We start from the raw sequence: 21,339 nt of genomic DNA, 5'->3' as shown, positions 1-21,339 counted from the left end.
CTTTAACTAACTATATTTTATAACAAATAAGATCCGAACTACGCTCTTTAAAAAATCGCTTCTACCTTTTTAAACAAAATAAACGACTAAGAGTAATTATAAATTAAGTTTATAGGACCTCTAGAGCTTTTTTAGCCTCCTATTCCTTAACTTCTATCTTTTTTTACTCCTTAAAATAACGATTTATTATAATAAATTAGTATCTTATAAAAAAAATAAAAAAAAAGGGGAAACTTATAAGCGTTCGCCATATTACTATTATTATAATTTAATAAACCCCGAGTAGCGCACTTACTATAACGCTTAGAATTTAATAAATCTATTTTATATACTCAGTTATACTAAAAATAAAGAGAATATAGTATCGCATCGTAACCTCTATACTTAATAAGAATACTAAGGGCTTTATAATTACGTTTAGTCTTATTACTACGACTTTTATAAAGATCGGACTTTTAAACACGACCTAATATAGTATTAGAATATTATAGAAATAAACTTAACGGACCTTAACCTAGGCTATAACTACTTATTTATAGGTCTACGGGACTAGATTTTTAAAAAGAGAAGCTAATATTACGACTTAATATATATAACTAACCTAGAGGCTAGCCTACCGGCTACGGTAACTAAATATATTATATATATAAATAAAATAAGAATACGGCTACTCTTTATAAAACAGAAGAACTATAAATAAGTTATATACTAATAAAATAAGGATTATTTTAAATTAGAATAATTTAATACGACTTAGGGGCCGAACGATTATTCTAAATTAAAATAATCGAGGATAACTTAAAAAATAAAAGATATATTTAAGAACGAGACTTATATATAATATAAACTTAAGCCGGGCTTAAGGATAGATTTCTTATAGCTTCTTTAATAATTAACTTAGTATTAAATCTTATAATTGCTTTTAGCTATCTTTACTAAGAACCTTTTTTAATAAGATTATAATTAATTACCGAAGTCTTATTTACTTTATAACTTATAGATATAGCTTTAGAGAAGCTATTTATAACTACGATACTATTTATTTAGTACTCGTAGCCTTAACTTCTATTAATATACTTACTACAACTAGCTAGTTATAATACTACCTCGAGCGCTCGAATAACTTTATTTTTAATATATAATATTATAATATAATAAAAAATATATATACTAAAAAGAAATTTATTTAGATAATAATTATAATTATTATAGTAATTTATAAATTGAGGGTAGGATTTTAATTAGGGGGGCTAGGAGGGATTTTTAGGGTAGCTAAATAGGGGGGGTGGCCGAATAGGGGTATTCTAACTTATTATTAGATAAATGGTATATAAATCGAATAACGAGAAAGGCGTATATAATTAGGCTATTTTATAACTTATTATAATAGAAAAGGATTAAAAACGGATGTTAATCTAAGAGGCATTTAGAAACGAAAATCGAAATTGCCTCTTGTCCAAAGTCCTACCTATTAACGTGTTAAAATTTATGAGTATCTAGCTAAGATAATTAATTACATAATATTTCTTAGCTGGAGGTCTAAATTATGGGCACCACCTGGTCCTATACCCCTGAGCGAAGTATCTTTTTACTATTAGGAGTAGTTCGGAATAAAACGGCCAGCATTAGGTACCGGTATATAATTATATCGTCGGTGTTATTGTGCGGACTTTCAAGCTCCGCCAGTCGTCCCCCTTCTGGGCAGTTGTCTTCTGAAGATGAATTATGAGCTACCACAATGGCCAATCTTTCTAACAGGCAATAAACGTTCAGGACACAATTCTTAAGGCTCAAGTCTTGGAAGCTGAAGTAGTGCAAAAGGTCTCGCCGATGCTTCTTTATCTTATCTCGAACTTGTTGGAAAGACTCCTGATGCTCTTGCGGCACATTAGTGCCTAGCCAGCCGATGTCATTGTCTTCGGAGAATTTTCTAACTTCATTGATGTGGTGTGAAGAGCTTTCGTCGAGATCGAAAATTTCGAGTAGAGTGCGAAGAGAATGTAACGCATTTGAATGACAGGAACGAAGATGATCCCGATTCATGTCTGGTAGTGAGCCGTAGTCCACGAAGTGTGGATTATCTGGGGCTGTGTAACGTTCCGGGGCATGGTCTTCATCCACTGCCTTGTGCGCCTTCAAAAGAATGACAGCGATTGGAGAGTAAGACTGAGCGAGATTTGATATGCTCGCTCCCTCTCTTTTCGAGCCAGCCCTGAACCTTCACCAGCTGTCTGTGAGTCCTGGATCGAATTTCTTTCTGGTTGCCGGCTGAAGAAGTAGCAAATCATTTCAGGAGCTTGGAAGGGTTCCGAAGAAAATTGATGCAAACATGAAGCCCCAGCTCGTCGCCCTAAATAGCCTCCAAAATCAGCCCCTGTTCGTTCATCCTTCTTGGGATCCTGTCGTCCATAGCTTTCTCGGCGACTTTCTGGTCATCGATCTCTTCGTCCTGACTTCGAGAAGTCTCAAGCTGTTGGCTTATGGCATCGACATTTCTCGTTCGTTGTCGTGGTATTGGCGCCAATATTCGATCAGATTCCCTCAGCATGTAGCTGACCCATAAGGGAACACAAGCTATTGGATCCTCGAGTTTGAGGACATTGTGCATTCCCAGAGGCATGACAGTATTCCAATATTTATGGAACCCAGACCATTGTGGTTGTTCATAACCAATCGGCCTTTCAGAGGGCGTCGCATTGTCAAAAGCTTCCAGGCATAGTGCTGACCAATATCTTCCATTGGGTCCCACCGGTGTGAGAGGCAACTTAGTTTCCAGGATTGAAGCCGAGGAGGGCGCAGGAGCGCACATTGGTGTAGCAGCGAGAAAAAAGATGATGATCGGGCAGTAAACGTCCACGTCGTCGATACCGTTAAGACTGGGAAGGGAATGATCCCCATTATGATTTCGGTCTCCCAATCTTTCAATAAGCTGAAAGCGGTGAGCTTCTTTGAATAGGTTTAGTGAAGTTTGGGGCATCTCATTGAACAAGAGTATCACACCATCTTCAAGACAAATCTCGCCGCGACGGTGTTCCATGGCCATGGCCAGCTTTCCTGGTGGCGAGGAATCTTCTAAATTCATGTTTCTTGAGCTGGAACTTGTATCCGCGTATGGGTTCCCATCGCGGTCTCTCTGGGTAAACTGTGCATATGCACCGATAGTACCAAGGGTAGGGTGCTGCCGGAAGTCGAACTGGAATTGCCGCCCAAGAATTACTGGGTAAAGAGACTTGTCGTCAGTCATCTTGACTTGAGCACCTGTCGCTGCTGCAGCTGCAATGATAGCTCCAACCTGTCCATACGCAGGAGCAGCAATAAGATCATCTGGGAGATAGTCCGCGGTAACTAACTGCAGGTGGCTTTTGTATTTTGGGTTATCAAGATATTCGAGGCCAACCTTCTCAAAAAACCTAACCCAGGTGGCAGCAGGATTAGCCTCGTACTTTGGCTGGGAGTCTTGAATCCATTGCTTCCAGGTCAAAAGCTTCTGAGTCCAGGAATGAGGAAGGGGAGTCTGTTGAGTTGCCGTCCTCGGGACAGTTCGAGCCGTCGACGGCCATAATGGACGTCTGATAACCAAAGCTTTATGGTTTGAAGAAGATGATTGTGTTTGGAGTGGGAGCTTTCGCCTGGGGAGGTGTCCTAGATGAATCCGATTTTCAGCCCTGCTGCCAAGTACTTTATGCGAAAAAGGCAACTGCTGCTGCGGCCTGTCGGTGGAAGGCGTCCAGCGACCAGAAAACCCAGGCAGTGTTGCTTATTTCCAGCGCTTCCATCCCTCCTTCTCGGCTTTAGAGGAGCATTTTGTAGATCACTTCACACTTTTCTGCATGCGCTTTGCAGGAATGCCCACACACAAGATGCGGACATGCTTTTGGTGAGTTTTTACTACGATTTGATAGGTGGCGAGCGAGTCAGCCTTTTCAGGCGTCGCAACCAACATGCCTCTTCTCATGGCGCCCAAAGATAAGACTAAGCACAAAGTGCTGACGATAGCTTCCAAGATTGTGGGCGCAACTAGTTTGACTGAGACTCCACAAATCGAGTTTCAAATGGGAGTATGTCTCAAAAACGGAGGACTAGCCGCCGATCCATAATCATGACAAAGAAGGTGCAGCTTCGACATGTCAAAGAGCTGCGAAATATACAGCTGACATATGAGGTAGGTATGCCAGTATGCGCTCTCCTGGTTCTGAGGCTTCGCGATGGCACCCAAATGTGAGGCATAGCTGCGAGCAGCGTGAAGGACTATGGTCTTGTGGATGTTTTTCAAAGGGTTTCAGCTGATTGAAGTCCTATCTAAATTTGGACGTCTTCGAATCGTGATGGAATTCTATCTCGGAGTGTCAACTCTCGAGTCAGAAGGTTACTCTAGCGCCAGATCTTGAAAGAACGGGAGAACCAGCATCTGAACATAGCGCAGAAATTCTGCTCGGGGAGAGGATGTGATCTTGGCCTCATATACCGATCAAAGCTCTATAGGTGAGTATGCCTTGGCCAACATCCGCAGTCGCAACTAGGTGGAAGACTCTTTCATGTCTGAATGGGATGAACGTGGTACGCGAGTAGCGGTAGATTCAACCGTGCCACGAAACCCATAGTGCCAAGCGTAGCGAGACATTGCGCGCAAGTCGGGAATACCACAGTTGGTTTGCTCTGTAACGCTTCCGGCCGGAAGAGGGCAGTGATCCCATTCGTTCGGAGCGTGGGCGTGCCAAGGTCGAGTCAGTCTCTTGGAACACCGCTCCGCCTTGCTGGTGCGGGCTTAGATCGCGGTACACAGTCTTCTTCATTAACGCAATTAAGTCGGGCCACCTCTCATGACGACTTCGGCTGACATTTACGGATGTAACCAAACATCGGGTAGTGCCCGCTCGTACCCATCGAATTAATTCTCCGGATGTTGCCAATCTATATAGAGGTAGCCTGCCGCTGACACCTAGTCTATTGACACTGATATTGCTCTCGTGCATTTGACTGATACCAAATTGCAAAAACACATCATATGCAATCGAGTAATATGTCACTCCGAACCCTCTTCCGCGGTGCGATACACGTCATCCGATTCTTTCAGATGGCAAACCTCTCATTTACCACGTATACAATATGTTACGCGGCATGGCTACGAAGTCAGGAGTACCGCAACGTTATAAAGTATCATGACGTGTCGAATCAAACATTCCTTGACATGAAGGAAGCCGCTATGATCATAGCAGTTAGTAACTGTGTCCCCAGTGGTAGACTCCACAAGTACTGGACGACCCTAACGTCGACTTCGGCAGTGCGCTGCCCTGGGTATCGAGGTCTTCATCAACTCAGACTTTAACAAACCATCGGATCCGCGTTTGTCGATAATGAGCCTTGCTGCTTACTCAATGGGTCTCTGCTTCTACGCCACCATGCCGGCGGCTCGACAATACTTGACGCATAATGGTGTGTTAACGGACCCTGGTAACTATGTCGACTTTTCAAAACTCGACACTGCGTTATGGCGGACCTCATTGGCGTATGGGATGGTTACGTGGTACGTGTCTCTGTTTCTGGGTGACATGGGGGTCAAAACTTCTGACTATTGCTGTTCAGGGCCTCGAGCGTGGTGTTCGTACTGTCCACAGTTGTGGATCGAGCAGAAAGAGCCATTTTACAGAAGTCTGGCATAAGTGGTGTGGGACTGGATGAAATGGATCTAACCTTTCTTTCGCATGATCTCAAGTTAGACACTGGATCTCCTGTATGAACAAGATATGGTTCCTCCGGGATTTAGGACATATCAATGTCATCCCTTGCTTCTCTCGAGTGCTATTCGCATCAGCATGCTTGATTAGATCCAAGATACCCACGCACTGCTATCGAATAAATACAGAAACTTTGTTCGATCGTCCCACCACCTTGTTCCATCCTGTTTTGATAAGAGGTTTGGGCTCTTTGGAAGAGTCCAACTAGATTTTTATGTCTGTTCAGCTGCAAAAAAGATTTGGACTCATGGCTGGACTGTCCCGTATTCGCACCAAAAGATACGCGACAGATCCTTGCTCATCCGAGGTGACGGCCAACTTGATTTTGTAGGAGCATGTCTGAACTAAACATTGCGCCAACAGTACGTTCCAGGAAATTGTTACAGATATGCTGCTTGACTCAAATCCTCCTGCCTAGGTAGAAGAACTTTCGATGCTGTCTCGACCTTCACTGGCATTACTTAATCACTTTGACACGATAGCCTTGGTATGCTTTTCATCATCATCGCGAGGTCCTTCCTAGCAAAGACTTAATTGTCTCTTGCTAGGCTCCTGACGAGACTACATGTATCGATACTACCGTGAAGTTGATTAGTACTCAGGTTGTACTCAAAGTGGACTTTTCGAATTTATAGCACCTGCGAGTTGCTGTAGGGATGAACCATGGCGAGGCAAGGAAGATAACTTTTCACAATGACTAAAGAGGAGGTGCGATGATTGGGATTATATGCTTCTAGATATCTGTCCAAATTTAGACATAGGCATACATAACAAAATATTAATAGTATGTCCAAGGGCTACTATTAGCTACATCTTGACGGTGACTCAAGGCGTGAAGAGTCTGATTAGAACCTAAAATCATGGTTTTACGGTTATTATATGCTGCAAGAGGAGCCACATTTCTCAGAACGACCCCCAATAATGCTTGTCATAATCGCCTTCGGGCTTCCAAAGCGGTGCCGGAGTATAGACCGGAATGGGGACGTCGGCTACTGGATGTTAGCGGAAAGCAGCGGGTGATGGCATTCAGTTTCGACTTACTTCCATATCCGGTATTTGGCAAGGCCCAAGTTGGCGACGGAGGGGCCGTCCAACCTGTCGGTGATGCCGTGATAGTATAGGTACTGGTGTAGGGTGCAGGTGACGCCTTAGCTGCAAGTGATTTGATACCGTTGCCCGTCCCATAAGAGTTATCTCCGGCGCCAAAGATGTTGCTAATTTTATTGACGACGCTGGTACCAGACTCTGTCCAGAGACTGAATTCCTCAACAGTAACATTTGTAGCATATGTCAGGTCATTAGCGATCAGATACAAAGGTGGCCGCTTAGCACCATCGGCGACGGAGCCTAGGTTCCTTCTCTTAGCAATGATCAATCCCGCGTCAGATTACGACATAAAGGCTTACCGGAGAAGTTGCGGAAGACGAGATTGCTCAGAGCAACAGCACCGGTATCTGGCTCAAATGTGTTTTGCCAATATTGGTTGACGTCCAACCCATAGAGAGATGCCTTGGAGCGAAAGTTTTCGAATGTCACGTTTGTGACATACCCTGAGCCTCCAGGGTATGTCTTGATGAATGCAATGTTGTTTCCCTGAATGATGCTGATGTTGCGTGCATGCTGCTCAATTTTAGTAGGCATAACCGGAAACGACTGATATGATCCTTACGATGTTGGCGATGGAAGCGGAGACATTCAAACTGCCGATAGAGATTCCAGATCCTGCTTGGTTGCAGACCAAATTTTCTACCAAAGCATGGTTAGAAGGACTCTTGACGGAAACGCACTCGTCTCGGTTGGTGACCTAGCAGCAAGTCAACATTGGCAATTGACTCGAAACCGGATCGTGCAGGACATGTACCTCAATGTCGTGGATCCAGTAATTCGTGCCCACTACGTCGACACCATCGTATGAGCCAAGGTTAGCGCCTCGGATTGTTAGGTGGTAAACCTCAAGGTTGACAGCAAAATCGAAGACAATATGAAACTTAGGACTGTCAACCAGAATAAGATCATGGACTGCAGTGTTGATGGGAGAAATCAGGCGAATCAGTCGGGGACGGAAAGTGCTGCGAGTCGTTAGCAAATGCTATTCATATGAATCATCGTGAATGGGTGATTTATTGAATTCCGTACTTGGCGAGGTTTCTGTACAGGTAGCCTTGACCCTGAATGGCACCCTTCCCATTCTTGGAGTAAAACTCGAAGTCGACGGCTACCAGTGTTAGTCACTCTCACGACATGAGAGGAGAAGAAACGTACGATTGATGATTGTGATGCCGTTCTGCAGAAATTGGCCATCGCCTTCGCCGTTGATGGTTGCGTTCAGCGGCCCAACTCCAGCGAAGCCTTGCAAGATCAACTCACGATCAACAGTCCAGTTGCCGCCATACGCTAGGGTAATGAGACCGTCGAGTTGAAAAGCCCAGTTGGTTCCATTCGACAGAATCACCGTGCGCTTGATCAGGTACTGGCCATCAGGGACAATAAGCCGGCTTCCCGCGTGAGGTAGGACGCATGTCTTGAAAGCTTTCTCTATGGCATCAGCGGCATCTGTGGAGTTATCGTTAACTGCCCCGTAGTTCAGGATATTACACTCTGTTGTTTTCTGGCTCAAACTTGTGGTTGGTCCGACCGCACCAGTAAGCTGAGCTGCCGCCCGCCATGCTGAGACGAAGCCTAAGAAGTAAGTGGCTTTCATTGTCTGATCTCGCTATGATAGAGTAATCCTACCTTATGTAGAATGCTCTTTATTTTCAACTACTAAAAAGGTGAAACGCGAGCATTAAATACAAACAGAACGTCTCTTTAACTCTGTTTATCTCGAAGAGAAAGACAATCCTTCCATTCAAATCACGACATTTGATGACCTTATTCACAATGCGCTGATATATGGGCTCTATCAGATGAGCTTGCCGATCAGGATCTTGAAGCTTGCTTGGAGCCTGAGCAATAGTAAGCAGCCGAGTATTGACTCATGAGGGAAATTCCCCTCCTCGTGATGTCGAAGTTTATGGTATCGCGGAAAGATCTAGGGCATCCCGAAGCCCCGTCTGACAGCCTTTCGGGCTTTCGTCTAGTTGTAGACTAGACCGTTTTCAAGGAAGTTGACTAGAGCTTGTCAGCTTCAGGTGAATGCCATCAATATGTGGCCTTGACGGCTGGGGTCAAAGCTGAGAAGTGAGGGACGAACATGCGTTCATCAAGTGAGGATACGATCCAATTATCCAGGCAACAGAGCTTTAGAAATGATACCAAAAAGTGTTGGTGAAACAAGCGTTCTACTAGCTTGGAAAAGGCATGGAGTCTGCAAGCAATTCCCAAAACTGCCAAGCTAATGTTGCCCCCTGTGATTGCGTGATCAAGTCAACTCTCGACCGGCTTATCCCCAAGCTTCCGAAGCTATTGTAGAACATAACTCACGGTATTGGTGGAATTTGAGCTGTCACTTGCCGACATCCGACAATCAATATTGTCGTGAAAGAATTCGAGTGGGACCGTACTTTAAGTTTGTAATGTGGGTTGTCATGATGCCTCACTCTGAGGAGAGACACGATGTGTGGCGGCCGGGAAACCGGCATCTCGAGTACTTTTGCTTCGGGTACAACTAGATAAGAACGGTAAGGGTATCTTTATATGTGAAGACGTCATAATCCTGAATTTCACATCATTCGTATGCGTTCGAACTGACATCGTGGGCGTCTCTTGCGAGACAACACTTCTTTGTCTTGTGCACCTCCAAGCTACTTCGCAGGCTGCATCTGATCCTCCCGTCCTCAACAAGCCCAGCTTCAACTCTTGGTCATTTTGCTCACAAAAATGGCGCCAAGAAATGTTCTCTTGCTCGTCGCAGACGACTTGGGCAAACAGCTCGGCTGCTACGGCTGTACTTACATTAAAACACCAAACATCGATAAACTCGCCGCCGAAGGCACCAGATTCGACAATGCTTTTGCAAGCACCGCATCCTGCAGTGGAAGTCGCTCAACCATTTACACCGGACTTCATACTCACCAGAACGGCCAGTACGGACTCAACAGTGGCAAGCATCACTTCATGACGTTTGATCACATCGAGTCCGGTCCTGCTCTGCTCGCCAAGAACGGGGTTCGTACCGGAATTATCGGAAAGGTCCACGTCGGGCCTGATGCCGTATATCCCTGGGAATGGCGGGCCGAGAGCTTGACGCGAGATGTATGGTGGTCCTCTCAGCGTGCGGCAGAGTTCTTCAGTGCCTCCAAGGAAGATGGTCGGCCATTTGTACTCACAGTCGGATACCATGATCCTCACCGCGACCGCACGCGTGGAGGTTTCGGCAATGATGAACCTGTCGACGAAAGAATCAAGAGTATTACGTACAGACCGGAGGACATGATCGTTCCTGGATTTCTGTCCGATACTCCCGGTGTGCGACAGGAGCTTGCGAGTTATGCAGAAGCCATCAGCCGTCTTGACCAAGGCGTTGGCATGATTCTTCGCGAGCTAGAAGAATCTGGCTATGCGAAGGACACCTTGGTCATTTTTATGAGCGACAATGGCCCTCCTTTCTTGAACTCCAAGACTACATTGTATGACGCTGGTATTCGGCTCCCTCTCATTGCTAGACTTCCAGGTTCAGCTTCATCCGTCAACCCGAATCTTGTATCTTATGTAGACGTTCTGCCTACAATCTTGGACTGGATCTTAGGCGATGCCTCAGGCGAAGCCAAGTCACAGCTTGCCGGTCGCTCATTCTTCGACATCGTCAACGAGAACCACGATCTCGCCGACTGGGATCATGTCTTTGGCTCTCACACATTCCATGAGTCCACCAACTATTGGCCAACACGTTACATCAGAACCAGGCGTTACAAGTATCACCGCAATATTGCCTGGAGGCTTGACTTTCCCTTCGCCAACGACATTTACGGCTCGCTGACATGGGAAGATATTCGAAATGCGGATCAGAATCCAAAAATGATCGGCGAGAGACAACTCAAGGACTACTTCTTCCGCCCTGCAGAAGAATTGTATGATTTGGTGAACGATCCCAACGAAGTCAAGAACTTGGCAAAGGACCTGGACTATCAAGATGTGCTGAAGGAGCTACAAACGAGATTGGAAGACTGGCAGAGGAGGACGAACGACCCTTGGCTATTTCGAGACGGCATATCGGTTCTCCTTAACAAGCATCATCTTGATGCTGGTCTCGAAGTGCCTGATCAATGGGATCTTGATGTTGAGCATCCCGAGACAAAGGGCAACAATGTACAGAAATATCAAAACCAGCCTTTTGGTATCACTGGCCCTAGATCCTGATAGAATTTCGCTGTCATCAAATAAAAGCCGTGATGTAAACTTTCCAATCGATTTTCTGATATTGTTTCTTTTTACCAGTAGTTTCTTGACAAAGGGCACGGCTCATTGAGGCTTGGCAGCTGATGCCTTGAGAGACATACCCTGCAACCTAAGTCCTGGCAAGTTGTCCCATTTCATGCAGGCTTCTGTAAGACAGAAGATATTCCAGGCGAAACGTGGAACTCCCCGCCAGCAGTTCTCACCCAGACCCTGGAGCAGTGCTTACTGAAGTGAAAGTGCCTCGGCTCGATTCCTGGCAAGGGGACGTTGAAGGTGACATCGGCGCAGATCTTGTACCATACAGCTGGTATCCCAGAGACAAGAAATATCATTCTCTAAACAGTCTAGCATACCGTTATCACCTGAAAGATGGATCCGGCGCGAAGGATTAGGCACATACGAAAGCAACCACCAAAGGTCTCGATGCTCACACAAACTGGAAGATTTGTGGTTGGTCAGATGCTCCCGACCACGCGGTTCGCCAAGATGGAAAGAGACAATCTCCCGAGCCTTGCCAAGCACTTAATCGTTTGTGGCAGACAAGGGTGCCTGAAGGATTGCTAGGCCGGTGTGTTCACCATCTTTCCCCATTATGTCGTGATGGCCTGCGGATGATCATTGCCGAAAGACCTACCAAAAGCTTATCTTCACAATAAAGTCTTGGCAGGGCATGGGTTCTGCACCTTGACAAGGGAATATAATGATACGAGCGGTTATTTCCAGTAAGGAAATGTACCTGAAGAAGGAAATCACGTCGAGTTGGTTGTCGATGGTGTGCGACCTCGGTGTTCATTGTGCCGTTTTTCGCAAAATGTCACAGCGATCCAACACCATGTATATCAATCCTTCGAAATTCCAGCGATGGAGATGGTTTTGGAAAGAGTAGGCCCTGATAATCTTCGCTAACAAGTTTTCGGATCAGCTGACTCGTTCTTTAAGCTGCAGCCATGACTTCGCAGAAGCCTCCAGTCATTGAAGTCCCCTCAGACGGGGAGAGGGTCTCATCAGGTGTGCACGACATCGATACGAAGACCCCCTCTTTCGAGATTGACTCGCCCAAAGACGAGGTCAGCGACTTGGCCGAACCCCAAGATACGACCAAAAACGTCGGCTTTTGGGAAGCACTCACCCGTCGCAATGCGCCGCGAGATCTCGATGCTATCGCAACAGAGCGAAGCGTGTTTGACGATCCCAGCTTGGCGCCCTTCTACCAGCCCCCACCAGAGTACGAGAACGTCCATCGCTTTGATCCGAAGGAGCGATGGACACATCGCGAAGAACGTTCTGTCCGCCGAAAGACAGACTTCAAGATCTTTGCCTGGATTTTGGTCATGTTTTTCGGTCTCAATATCGACAGAGGCAATCTCGGCAATGCTGCGGCAGATAATCTCCTCAAGGACCTGCATATCAACACCAACGACTACAATAACGCCCAGAACATGTATCGTATCGGATTTCTGATCGCCGAAGTTCCGTCTCAAATGATTGGAAAACGGCTTGGACCTGATCGATGGATCCCCGTTCAGATTATGCTCTGGAGTCTGGCGTCCGGAGGTCAGTTCTTCATGCACAACCGGGCTGGCTTCTTCGCCTGCCGGTTCTTTATCGGTCTCTTCATGGGTGGCTTCATTCCGGACTCCATTCTGTACCTGTCTTACTTTTACAAGAAGACTGAGATGCCCATTCGCCTGGCCCTCTTCTGGTTCGTCGACTCCATGTCCGGTGTCATAGCATCCTTCATGGCCTATGGAATCCTGCACTTGCGCGGCGTTGCAGGAAAGGAAGGATGGCGATGGCTCTTCCTGATCGAGGCTCTTGTTAGTTTCGTCATCGGCGCTGCCAGCTTTCTCTTCCTAGTCCCCGGCCCGACGCAGACGAAAACGTGGTGGAACCCCAAAGGCTACTTCAACGAGCGCGAGGAGAAGATCATCGTCAATCGGGTTCTCCGTGACGACCCTTCTAAGAGCGACATGCATAATCGAGAATCGCTGTCTCTGGGCATGCTCTGGAAGAGTCTAAAGGACTACGACCTGTGGCCGGTGTACCTCATTGGCATCCTCTTTGAGATTCCTACTGCGCCGCCAAAGACGTACCTCACGCTGTCTCTCAAGGCTCTCGGCTTCAGTACCTTCAACGTTACTCTGCTCGCAATCCCTGTCACTGTCTTCGCAGCGGTAAACATGTTGTGGGTTACGTTCCTTACTGAAAGGTTCCATCAAATCGCCATCATCGGCCTGCTCTCGCAGGTTTGGGTATTGCCGCTGCTCATCGTCGAATACACTTCCATCGAGAGCCTGTCGCCGTGGGCGCAGTATGCCGTTACTTTCATGATTCTTGGCCAGCCGTCTACACATGCCGCGCACGTCGGATGGTGTTCTAGACTTTCGAACGCCGTTAGGACCAGAGCTATCAGTGCTGCGCTCTACAACATCACCATTCAGCTGTCCGGAATCGCCTCGTCGAATATCTATCGAGAGGATGATAAACCTCATTACCACCGAGGTAATAAGAACTTGATCGCAATCACTGTGGCAACGATATTTGCGTATGCTTTTGCCAAGACATACTACACTCTTCGCAACAAGTCCAAGAGGACGAAATGGAACAGCATGTCGGAAGAGGAGAAGACGGCGTATCTGGCTAATACTAGCGACGAAGGAAACAAGCGTTTGGATTTCTTCTTCGACAGCTGAGTCTTGACGGCTACCCGCCTCCGCCCGACAAGTTCTGCATAGAGTCTGGTTTCGATCATAGGATTTGCATGAAGGCGCAATGCCAGTCATTGGGGTTGAAACATCTATCACACTCAATAATACCTGCTTAGCACCACTTCCATTCAATTGCAAACAATTTTACACCCGTAACGAGACAGAAACTCTTGATCCATACGCTCAGTTTACAACTACTCAAGTTGATTGATATTTATCACGCCAACGCCAAATACACTACCATAAGTCGTAAAATCTAAGTCTTCTTTTGAGAATCTAGTGTGCCTCGACCTCCTCCAACTGCCGCCTCCAAACCTTGACGGGCATCTCCCCTAGCAACCAGTTCATCGTCTCCTCACGCGCCATCTCGAAGTCCCGCGGCAGAGCAAACTCATACCTGTGCACGACCGAAGCCAAGAGCACAGCCTGCTCCAAGTATGAAATGTTGCGGCCAATGCATCCTCTCGCGCCGGCGGAGAAGGCCAAGAAGTACGGCTGCAGCTCCTTGCCCTTGTCACCAAGCCACCTGTCCGGCACGTACTTATCGGCGTCGGGGAAGACGGTCTCGTCGCGGTGGGCGACGACACCCGACATGCTGACAGTAGTATTGCCTGGCACCCACTCGCCCATGATGTACATGCCTTCCGGGGGCGTCTTGCGAGGTAGGCCTTGCGGTGTGGGAGGGAACAGGCGGAGGGACTCGTCGAGGCAGGCGCGGAGATAGGGGAGGTGCTTCACCTTGTCGTAAGGTGCGACAATCTCATCCGCGTCAAGGACGCTGTCAACTTCTTCACGGAGGAGCTGTAGGTATCTCGGGTTCTTGAGGAGCTGGTAAAGCACGTTTGTCACGGCGATGGCGGTGGTCACACTGCCAGCGTTCATCATGATGTTGATCTCGGCGACGATTTCGCCCCACTCAAGGTTGTTGGCCTCGCCGTTCTTGTTTTCCATCAGAGCCTGGAAGAAGTCATCAAGCTTCTCGTCGCCCTTGTTGTAACGCTGAAGGCGCTTGTGGGCGAGCTCGAGCACGATGCCGTCCCAGCCCTTGGATGCCTCGGTCATCTGGCGGTAGCGGGGGATGATGTTGGAGAGCTTGTCAATGAGCTTGTAGTTGTCGTAGCTCCAGACGAGGAGGGACTGCTTCCGGGCAGTGGGGTAGAGCGAGTCGCGGAGGGGGACCTCCCAGGTTGAGCCGTCTTTACGGCGGGCGAGAACACGGTCGTGGCCGCGGTCAAGTAGGCCGAGACGCTCGGAGAGACCAATGTCGGCGATGGCGTCGAGGGTGAAGAAGTTGCCCCATTTGCGGTAGTCGACGGTCAAATCCTCTGGCTTAGGGAACATTTGGCCCTTGGGGAGGGGGTCGGTACAGCGCTGATCGAGTTGCTTGAAGAGTCTCTCGACCTTGTCTGCAACCTTGTGTTCCCATCCCTCGAGGTTCTTCAGGGCGTAGGCGGAGGATAAGACCTTACGCTTCTTTGCGTGGTCATGTTTGTCGACCACATCGGCGAGGTGGTAGTGAGATCCGGCCGTGAGGACGTAGGATTCGTCCTTGATGCAAGGGGTTCCATGGCCGTAGATGTCCTTGATGGCGCGGACGTCGCTAAAAGAGAGGGTATTGGGACCGGTGCGGAGGATTGGGCCCTTTTCCCGGTGGAGGTTGACGAGATGGGTTGATCGAGCACCGGTGCGGGCAAGGATCATGAAGGGGATATTGTATACGCCGGAGAAGGTACTCAAGTTTTCAAACTTGCGCATGCCTGGGTGTTGTTGTTAGTGTCCGCAAGTGATGAGCCTAGGGCTGAAGGAAGATTACCTTTTGAGTCCTTGAAGTATACAAATAATGGGTAAACGATAAAATAAGACAAGGCAACGAAGAGAAACGCCGCAGCGTATGGCGCCTGCGAGAAGGCAGAGAATGTTTCGAGTGCCATGTTGCTAGCTAGATCCCAAGAGATCTTGTGGGATGAAAAAGGCAAACACTGGGTTCGAAGAATGAAGAGCTTTGGATCACGGCCTATTCTATGCTGTTGAAAGAAAGGAAGTCGTCTTCGACTAAATAACCATCCGCGTAGTGGAACACTAATCAGCCACAGAAGTCACGAGAATGGATAAAATCGACCGTAAATCAATGCCCACTTGGTTTGGCCCGGCTTTCAAGAAAGGAAAATCTCGCCGCGACATCACATTCGCTCGCGGCTCGCAACCGATAGCCCATCCCTCCACTAGCTACGACATATTCTCCGCACCTCTGCACGTCACAAACCTCAGCCTGCCCCCCATTTCGTCTGAGCTGTCAATAAGAATAGCTCATGAGACTTTCAGAGGATCCCGGATAGGAAAGAGGGGCGCGAAGCCGGGGACGGCGGGCGGATTCTGCCCAAGGCTGGGACAGGGACGGGACTAACTCGCTCAGACCAAGACAAGCAGAAGCCAAGTCCCGCGGGGAAAACGCAGTGTGCAACATACGCATGGCTGATGGGTAACTGCTGCACCGTTGGTTAGTTCTGCATTGTAGTGACAGATCTTGGGGTTATCTCGGGGTCCGTCACATACCTTCCACAGAATCCTTACGCGGGAGAGATGAAATCTTCCTGCTGGGCTGGACCCGCGATCTGAGGGGTTCTCGTCTGGATGCGGCAACTTTCACCGCGGGAGAGACCTCAAAGTCGAAATGGGGCATGCCAAGAGGCACTCGGTGTTCCAGCCGACGATGGCGGAGGCATCAAGAGGCTGGGGCGAAGTTTGGGGAAATACGGGGTCCTCTTCGGTAATCTCGCAGTTTGTTGGATGGACATCTCGATCCCGCGGGATAAGTCGCCTATATTAGTTTAGACTGCATCATATTTCACCCTGCCAGCTGTGCCAGCTTGCTTCTTCGTGTTCCCTCCCCGCGGGGAAGTGGATTCGTTCCCCAACTTTCTCTGTCCCAAAATCTGAGTCCGTCTCAAGTTGGCAATGCTCCCCGCACCTCGTGGGGACGGTGACTTGCCTCTTAGAATCGGTTTAGGAAAGTCTTTGGCGCAATGTAGGTTGACGGCACTAGGTGTGTTGGTAGCTGCAGTTCATATGTTGTACGATTTAGGAAACTTCCACGATACTCAGAAGAAGTCTCGGGTCGCATTTAACATCTCGAAACTCGCCGTTCTCTTACCACAGAGATAAAACTTGGGCAAGCTCATTGAGACTGTATCATATTCGACGCTGGCAGTTCAATCATCTTCATTGCGCTTCTGATTCTCATCTCATCATGTCTCTTCCAGGAGCTCTGCCAGAAAGCACGCTGAAGCTCCTCAGCCAGCTCGCGCCAGGAACAGTCGCAGATACAGCCGCTCTTACTGCTGCCGGTCTTCTGTCTGCCGCATATGTCCTGCGCGGATACACCTGGGACAGGCCGGATCCGTACAACTACATCTGGTACGAGAAGCCTCAACAAGGCGCTGACGGCAATGCCGCGAACAAGAAGTCAAAGAACATTGCTGAGAGGCTAGAAGAGCTCGTAAGTCAAGCCGGAACTCCTCTTCTTGCTCTATCTTTTACTGACAGTCTCATGTCCAGGGCAAAGATGTCGTCGTCTTCTGGGGCTCGCAATCCGGCACCGCAGAGGGCTTCGCGAACCGCCTCGCTCGCGAGCTGCACCAGCGCTTCCATCTCAATACCATGTCAGCAGACCTCTCAGACTACGACGCCGACACCATCACACAAATTCCCCAGACTAAGCTGGCCATCTTCATCATCTCCACCTATGGCGAGGGAGACCCCAGCGATAACGCCAGCTTGTTCTGGGACTGGTTGACCAAGCTGCAAGACAAGCCCCTTACATCGCTGCGCTACGCAGCCTTTGGTCTGGGCAACAGCAATTACAGATACTACAACAAGGTCGTCGACGTCGTCGATAAGGCCCTGGTAGACTGTGGCGCCTCGCGATTGGCGCCCGTCGGCCGCGCAGACGATGCGGTCGGGGCTACAGAGGAGGACTTCCTTTCATGGAAGGATGACTTGTACAAGGTCTTCCGCGATGAACTGAAGCTGCTGGAACACGAAGTTGTTCACGAGCCGTCGCTGGCTGTCGTCGAGGATGAGTCCCTGGAGCCGCAGGATCTTCACATTGGCGAGCCAGTACACCTGATTGAGGGCTCTGGAAAGTCAACAGCCAACTCAGCCATCAAGGCCTTGAAGATCAAAAATGCGCGCAGCTTATTCTCCTCTCCTGGACGCAGCTGTCTTCATCTGGACCTCGATCTAGGAAACAGCTCCCAAATCACATACAAGACCGGCGATCATCTTGCCGTCTGGCCCATCAACCCCGACCAAGAAGTCGAGCGTCTCCTTAACGTCCTCGGTCTTTCAGAGCGCAGAAGCACCCCTATCAGCATTAACGCCCTTGACGCCGCCGTTAAGGTCAGAATTCCCACGCCGACGAACGTTGAGACATTGTTCAGATACTACCTCGAGATCTGCGCCGCAGTTCCCAGAGATGCCGTCCGAGGCCTCGCACAGTTTGCGCCCTCTCCCGCATCAAAGGAAATTCTACTGAACCTAGGACGCGACAAGGATAACTACGCCGCTTTCCTCGCATCGAATCATCTGACCATCGGCAAGCTTCTGGAATACGCAGCCAAGGCCGATGGCAACGCGACATCGTCTGCATGGTCGGGAATTCCCCTGTCATACCTCATCGAGACCTTGCCTAGATCCCAGCCGCGTTACTACTCCATTTCTTCTTCTAGCGTTGTTTCTCCCAAGGCACCCAGCATCACCGTTGCCGTATCTGATACCCCCTTGTCCGCTTCCCCAACCACAGCCATCCCTGGTCTGACGACGAACTACCTTCAGTCGCTCTCCAACTCGCTGCAAGACTCGCAGGCAACGCAGCAGACCGAGGGTCTCAGCTATGCCCTGTCAGGCCCCTCGAACGCACTTGAGGGCGGCCTTGTCTACGCTCACATCCGCCGCTCCAAGTTCAAGCTTCCCATGCTCTCCTCGCATCCACTCGTCATGGTCGCTGCTGGCACGGGTCTGGCACCGTTCCGGGCCTTTATCATGGAACGTCTCCGCCTGCAGTCTGTCGGTAAGGACATCGGGCAGATGATCCTCTTCTTCGGATGTCAGCGCCCCGACGACGACTACATCTATAAGGAGGAGCTCGAGCAGATGGAGAAGGACCTCGGTGGCAAGCTCAAGATCGTGACGGCCTTCTCACGGCAAGAGGGCGCGAAGAAGACATATGTCCAGGACAGGGTACGTGAGTTGGGCGCCGAGGTTTTGGGGCTTTTGGAGGAGAGTGCCAGTTTGTACATGTGCGGACGGGCGAGCATGGCTAGGGAGGTCGGAAAAACTTTGGGTGATGTTGTGAGGGCGGATAAGGGCTGGAGTGATGCCCAAGTCAAGGACTGGAGCGAAGGACTCAAGAGAAATCGCAAGTGGCAAGAAGACGTTTGGGGATAGATGTGGCTTGCTGTGGTCTTGTAAGAATGATTAGATTGGGAATTGCTATGATTTAGCGTTGCTTGCGACTTTGAAAGACAATGATAGATGTTTTGAGAAATGAAGAACTCCTCTTGATACACTACTTGTGCTCACATATCCATTCGACGCGACGATTTTTGGCACGTTTCTCAATGGACTATTCACACTCATGCGGAACCTATCGAACAAAGCCCGCTGTGCCAAGTGTTGAAACTTGGGCTTTCTGTCATTTTTCAATACAGCGCACCTCAATGAGCTGCTATAAGCCATCGCTTCATATCCTCGCATTTTACTTGCCGAATTCAGCTTTTGACTATATGTTGGTATCCCTACTACAGGGTAATTGGTTCGAACCGTGGGTTGACGAAGAGATCAATTGAACTATATGAATTTCTGCGTAGGTGTAGAAAGGAGGTTCCAACCGTAGGTTGGGCATGCTACGATAATCGTAAATAGGGCCCCTAATTGGCCCCTGCGCAGTTGGCCGTACGCCGCGGTCGAATTGGACTTCCAATCCGACACTATATAAGGCCATGCTGCACGTAGTCTTCGTCACTAAGTGTATTTCGCGAATTTATTTCCCAATTGGACTTCCAAGGATGTAGACATACGATTTCCAATTCCGTTGGATCCTGAGTTTAACAAATCTCACCTAAAACAACCATGGTGATATGAGCCATGCTTGCGCGTAGGTTCACTCGAAGGGACCATGCAGTGTCACACACACCTCAACCCGGTGTTAAGTAACGCAGACCCGCCGCGGGACCTGCATGTCTAGCCATCTACATGAACTTCTTCCCAACTTCTTCAGGAGCAAGAATCATTCAAGTAGAGGTTGCGAAAGTCCGAGAAGACGCTGTGGACTTGGCATGAAGCGGGATGCGCGCGATGCGAGAGATGGCCTCGGATATCTGTTGCTCCCGCAGCAAAAGTGAATGCTGCCCGGCGATTTCTCAGCTTTTTCACTCCCAAGTTACCTAGCGACGAAGATGAACGGATCAGGAATGCTATTGCAGGTAGCTGCCTACGTCAATACGCATCTCATCAATACTGGAGATGCAAAACGTGGTACTTCCCCACGTTTTCATAATCCGCGGGCACCAATTTGGTCACAAAATCCACTTTGACATGCCGGTTTCGAAACATGACAGGCGGAGATCGGACTGGGCGCTTGAGGCTCTAGTCCCGCGACGTTCAAGTCTTGCGCTGAATCCGAGCTGAATCATAGTCAGCAGCTTGGGAAATACATATTCGCGACTCTTCATCAGTGATCAATCCCTACCGCTCCGTTGGTCATCATGCCGGCCGCGTGGAGGAATGTGGAACAAGCTTTGGCTATTGGTGTCCACACCATGTACAAATCCCGCGGGATATGTTCCCTCTTTGAGGGGGTCAATCCCACACATGCGAGTGCCTGAGTCAGTGGAGACAGCTGCAATTGGCTAGGAACATCAAGGCTGGGCTGCAGGCAACCTTCACTCCACCATCCCTTCTGCTCATCTACCGACGGCTCGAACCCGCGGGCTAAGCGTCTCTACTTTCTACACCTATCCCGGGGTCCCATACGTTAGTGCGGTACATGCGGAGACAGACTTTACCTAAATCAGAAATAACCTAGTTAAGTAGATATACTTTCGATTAATAATAAATTACTTATTGATTTTAATACTTAATACTTTTACTATTTTACTTAATTACGAGCTATAATTAACGAGGTATTAAGTATATTAGTTATTTTAACTATTTTCTAAGTATTACTTCTTACGTAGCTTAGATAATAGCTCGTAATTATTTAGGTATAAGGGATTATAAGTTAAAGTACGATTCTACTTAATTTTTTATTTAGAACTATATATTTTTTATTAAGTTAAGGTTAGGACTATATACTAGCTAGTATAATATTAATATTCTAAGTATTTTTAAAATAAAATAGGTCTTTTTAGCTTTATAAACTAGGGTACTATAATATTAAAATAAGCTAAGATAGTACTCTTAAAAAAAGCGATAATTATCGGTACTATTTAAAAAAAGTACTTTTTAATATCGATTCTTCTCTATTCTTTTTTTTAAATAAAACCTAGGCCCTTAATTCC

At 48.1% G+C, this 21,339-nt stretch overlaps 8 protein-coding genes across 8 annotated transcripts; 5 read left to right on the top strand and 3 right to left on the bottom strand.

Annotated features, from left to right (window-relative positions):
* Window positions 1-2,350: 2,350 nt before the first annotated feature.
* CCOS01_08499 (uncharacterized protein) lies at window positions 2,351-3,560 on the bottom strand (the record flags this gene model as incomplete). Its single annotated transcript, XM_060456660.1, has 2 exons — window positions 2,351-3,487; window positions 3,555-3,560. 2 exons carry the CDS (start codon window positions 3,558-3,560, stop codon window positions 2,351-2,353), a joined length of 1,143 nt encoding a protein of 380 aa, XP_060312934.1.
* A 1,445-nt stretch (window positions 3,561-5,005) lies between these two features.
* On the top strand, window positions 5,006-5,660 carry CCOS01_08498 (uncharacterized protein; the record flags this gene model as incomplete). Its single annotated transcript, XM_060456659.1, has 2 exons — window positions 5,006-5,215; window positions 5,283-5,660. 2 exons carry the CDS (start codon window positions 5,006-5,008, stop codon window positions 5,658-5,660), a joined length of 588 nt encoding a protein of 195 aa, XP_060312933.1.
* A 978-nt stretch (window positions 5,661-6,638) lies between these two features.
* Window positions 6,639-8,436, bottom strand: CCOS01_08497 (murein transglycosylase; the record flags this gene model as incomplete). Its single annotated transcript, XM_060456658.1, has 7 exons — window positions 6,639-6,724; window positions 6,777-7,082; window positions 7,142-7,355; window positions 7,405-7,539; window positions 7,597-7,804; window positions 7,872-7,950; window positions 7,998-8,436. The coding sequence occupies 7 exons, from the start codon at window positions 8,434-8,436 to the stop codon at window positions 6,639-6,641; spliced, it is 1,467 nt and encodes a 488-aa protein (XP_060312932.1).
* A 1,118-nt stretch (window positions 8,437-9,554) lies between these two features.
* On the top strand, window positions 9,555-11,033 carry CCOS01_08496 (uncharacterized protein; the record flags this gene model as incomplete). Its single annotated transcript, XM_060456657.1, has 1 exon — window positions 9,555-11,033. The coding sequence occupies one exon, from the start codon at window positions 9,555-9,557 to the stop codon at window positions 11,031-11,033; it is 1,479 nt and encodes a 492-aa protein (XP_060312931.1).
* A 986-nt stretch (window positions 11,034-12,019) lies between these two features.
* On the top strand, window positions 12,020-13,765 carry CCOS01_08495 (uncharacterized protein; the record flags this gene model as incomplete). Its single annotated transcript, XM_060456656.1, has 1 exon — window positions 12,020-13,765. One exon carries the CDS (start codon window positions 12,020-12,022, stop codon window positions 13,763-13,765), a length of 1,746 nt encoding a protein of 581 aa, XP_060312930.1.
* A 291-nt stretch (window positions 13,766-14,056) lies between these two features.
* Window positions 14,057-15,711, bottom strand: CCOS01_08494 (cytochrome P450 oxidoreductase; the record flags this gene model as incomplete). Its single annotated transcript, XM_060456655.1, has 2 exons — window positions 14,057-15,537; window positions 15,594-15,711. 2 exons carry the CDS (start codon window positions 15,709-15,711, stop codon window positions 14,057-14,059), a joined length of 1,599 nt encoding a protein of 532 aa, XP_060312929.1.
* Window positions 15,712-16,263: 552 nt separating this feature from the next.
* On the top strand, window positions 16,264-16,551 carry CCOS01_08493 (uncharacterized protein; the record flags this gene model as incomplete). The annotated part of the gene is made up of 1 exon (XM_060456654.1): window positions 16,264-16,551. A coding segment is annotated over one exon (288 nt), but the record flags the coding sequence as incomplete, so codon positions are not given.
* A 476-nt stretch (window positions 16,552-17,027) lies between these two features.
* CCOS01_08492 (NADP/FAD dependent oxidoreductase) lies at window positions 17,028-19,225 on the top strand (the record flags this gene model as incomplete). Its single annotated transcript, XM_060456653.1, has 2 exons — window positions 17,028-17,276; window positions 17,336-19,225. 2 exons carry the CDS (start codon window positions 17,028-17,030, stop codon window positions 19,223-19,225), a joined length of 2,139 nt encoding a protein of 712 aa, XP_060312927.1.
* Between the last annotated feature and the right edge of the window lie 2,114 nt (window positions 19,226-21,339).

This window comes from Colletotrichum costaricense (assembly GCF_030867565.1).
Source record: "Colletotrichum costaricense strain IMI 309622 chromosome Unknown Scaffold_8.1, whole genome shotgun sequence".
NCBI classification, from domain to species: Eukaryota; Fungi; Ascomycota; class Sordariomycetes; order Glomerellales; family Glomerellaceae; genus Colletotrichum; species Colletotrichum costaricense.
This window is presented reverse-complemented; position numbering and strand designations above follow the sequence as displayed.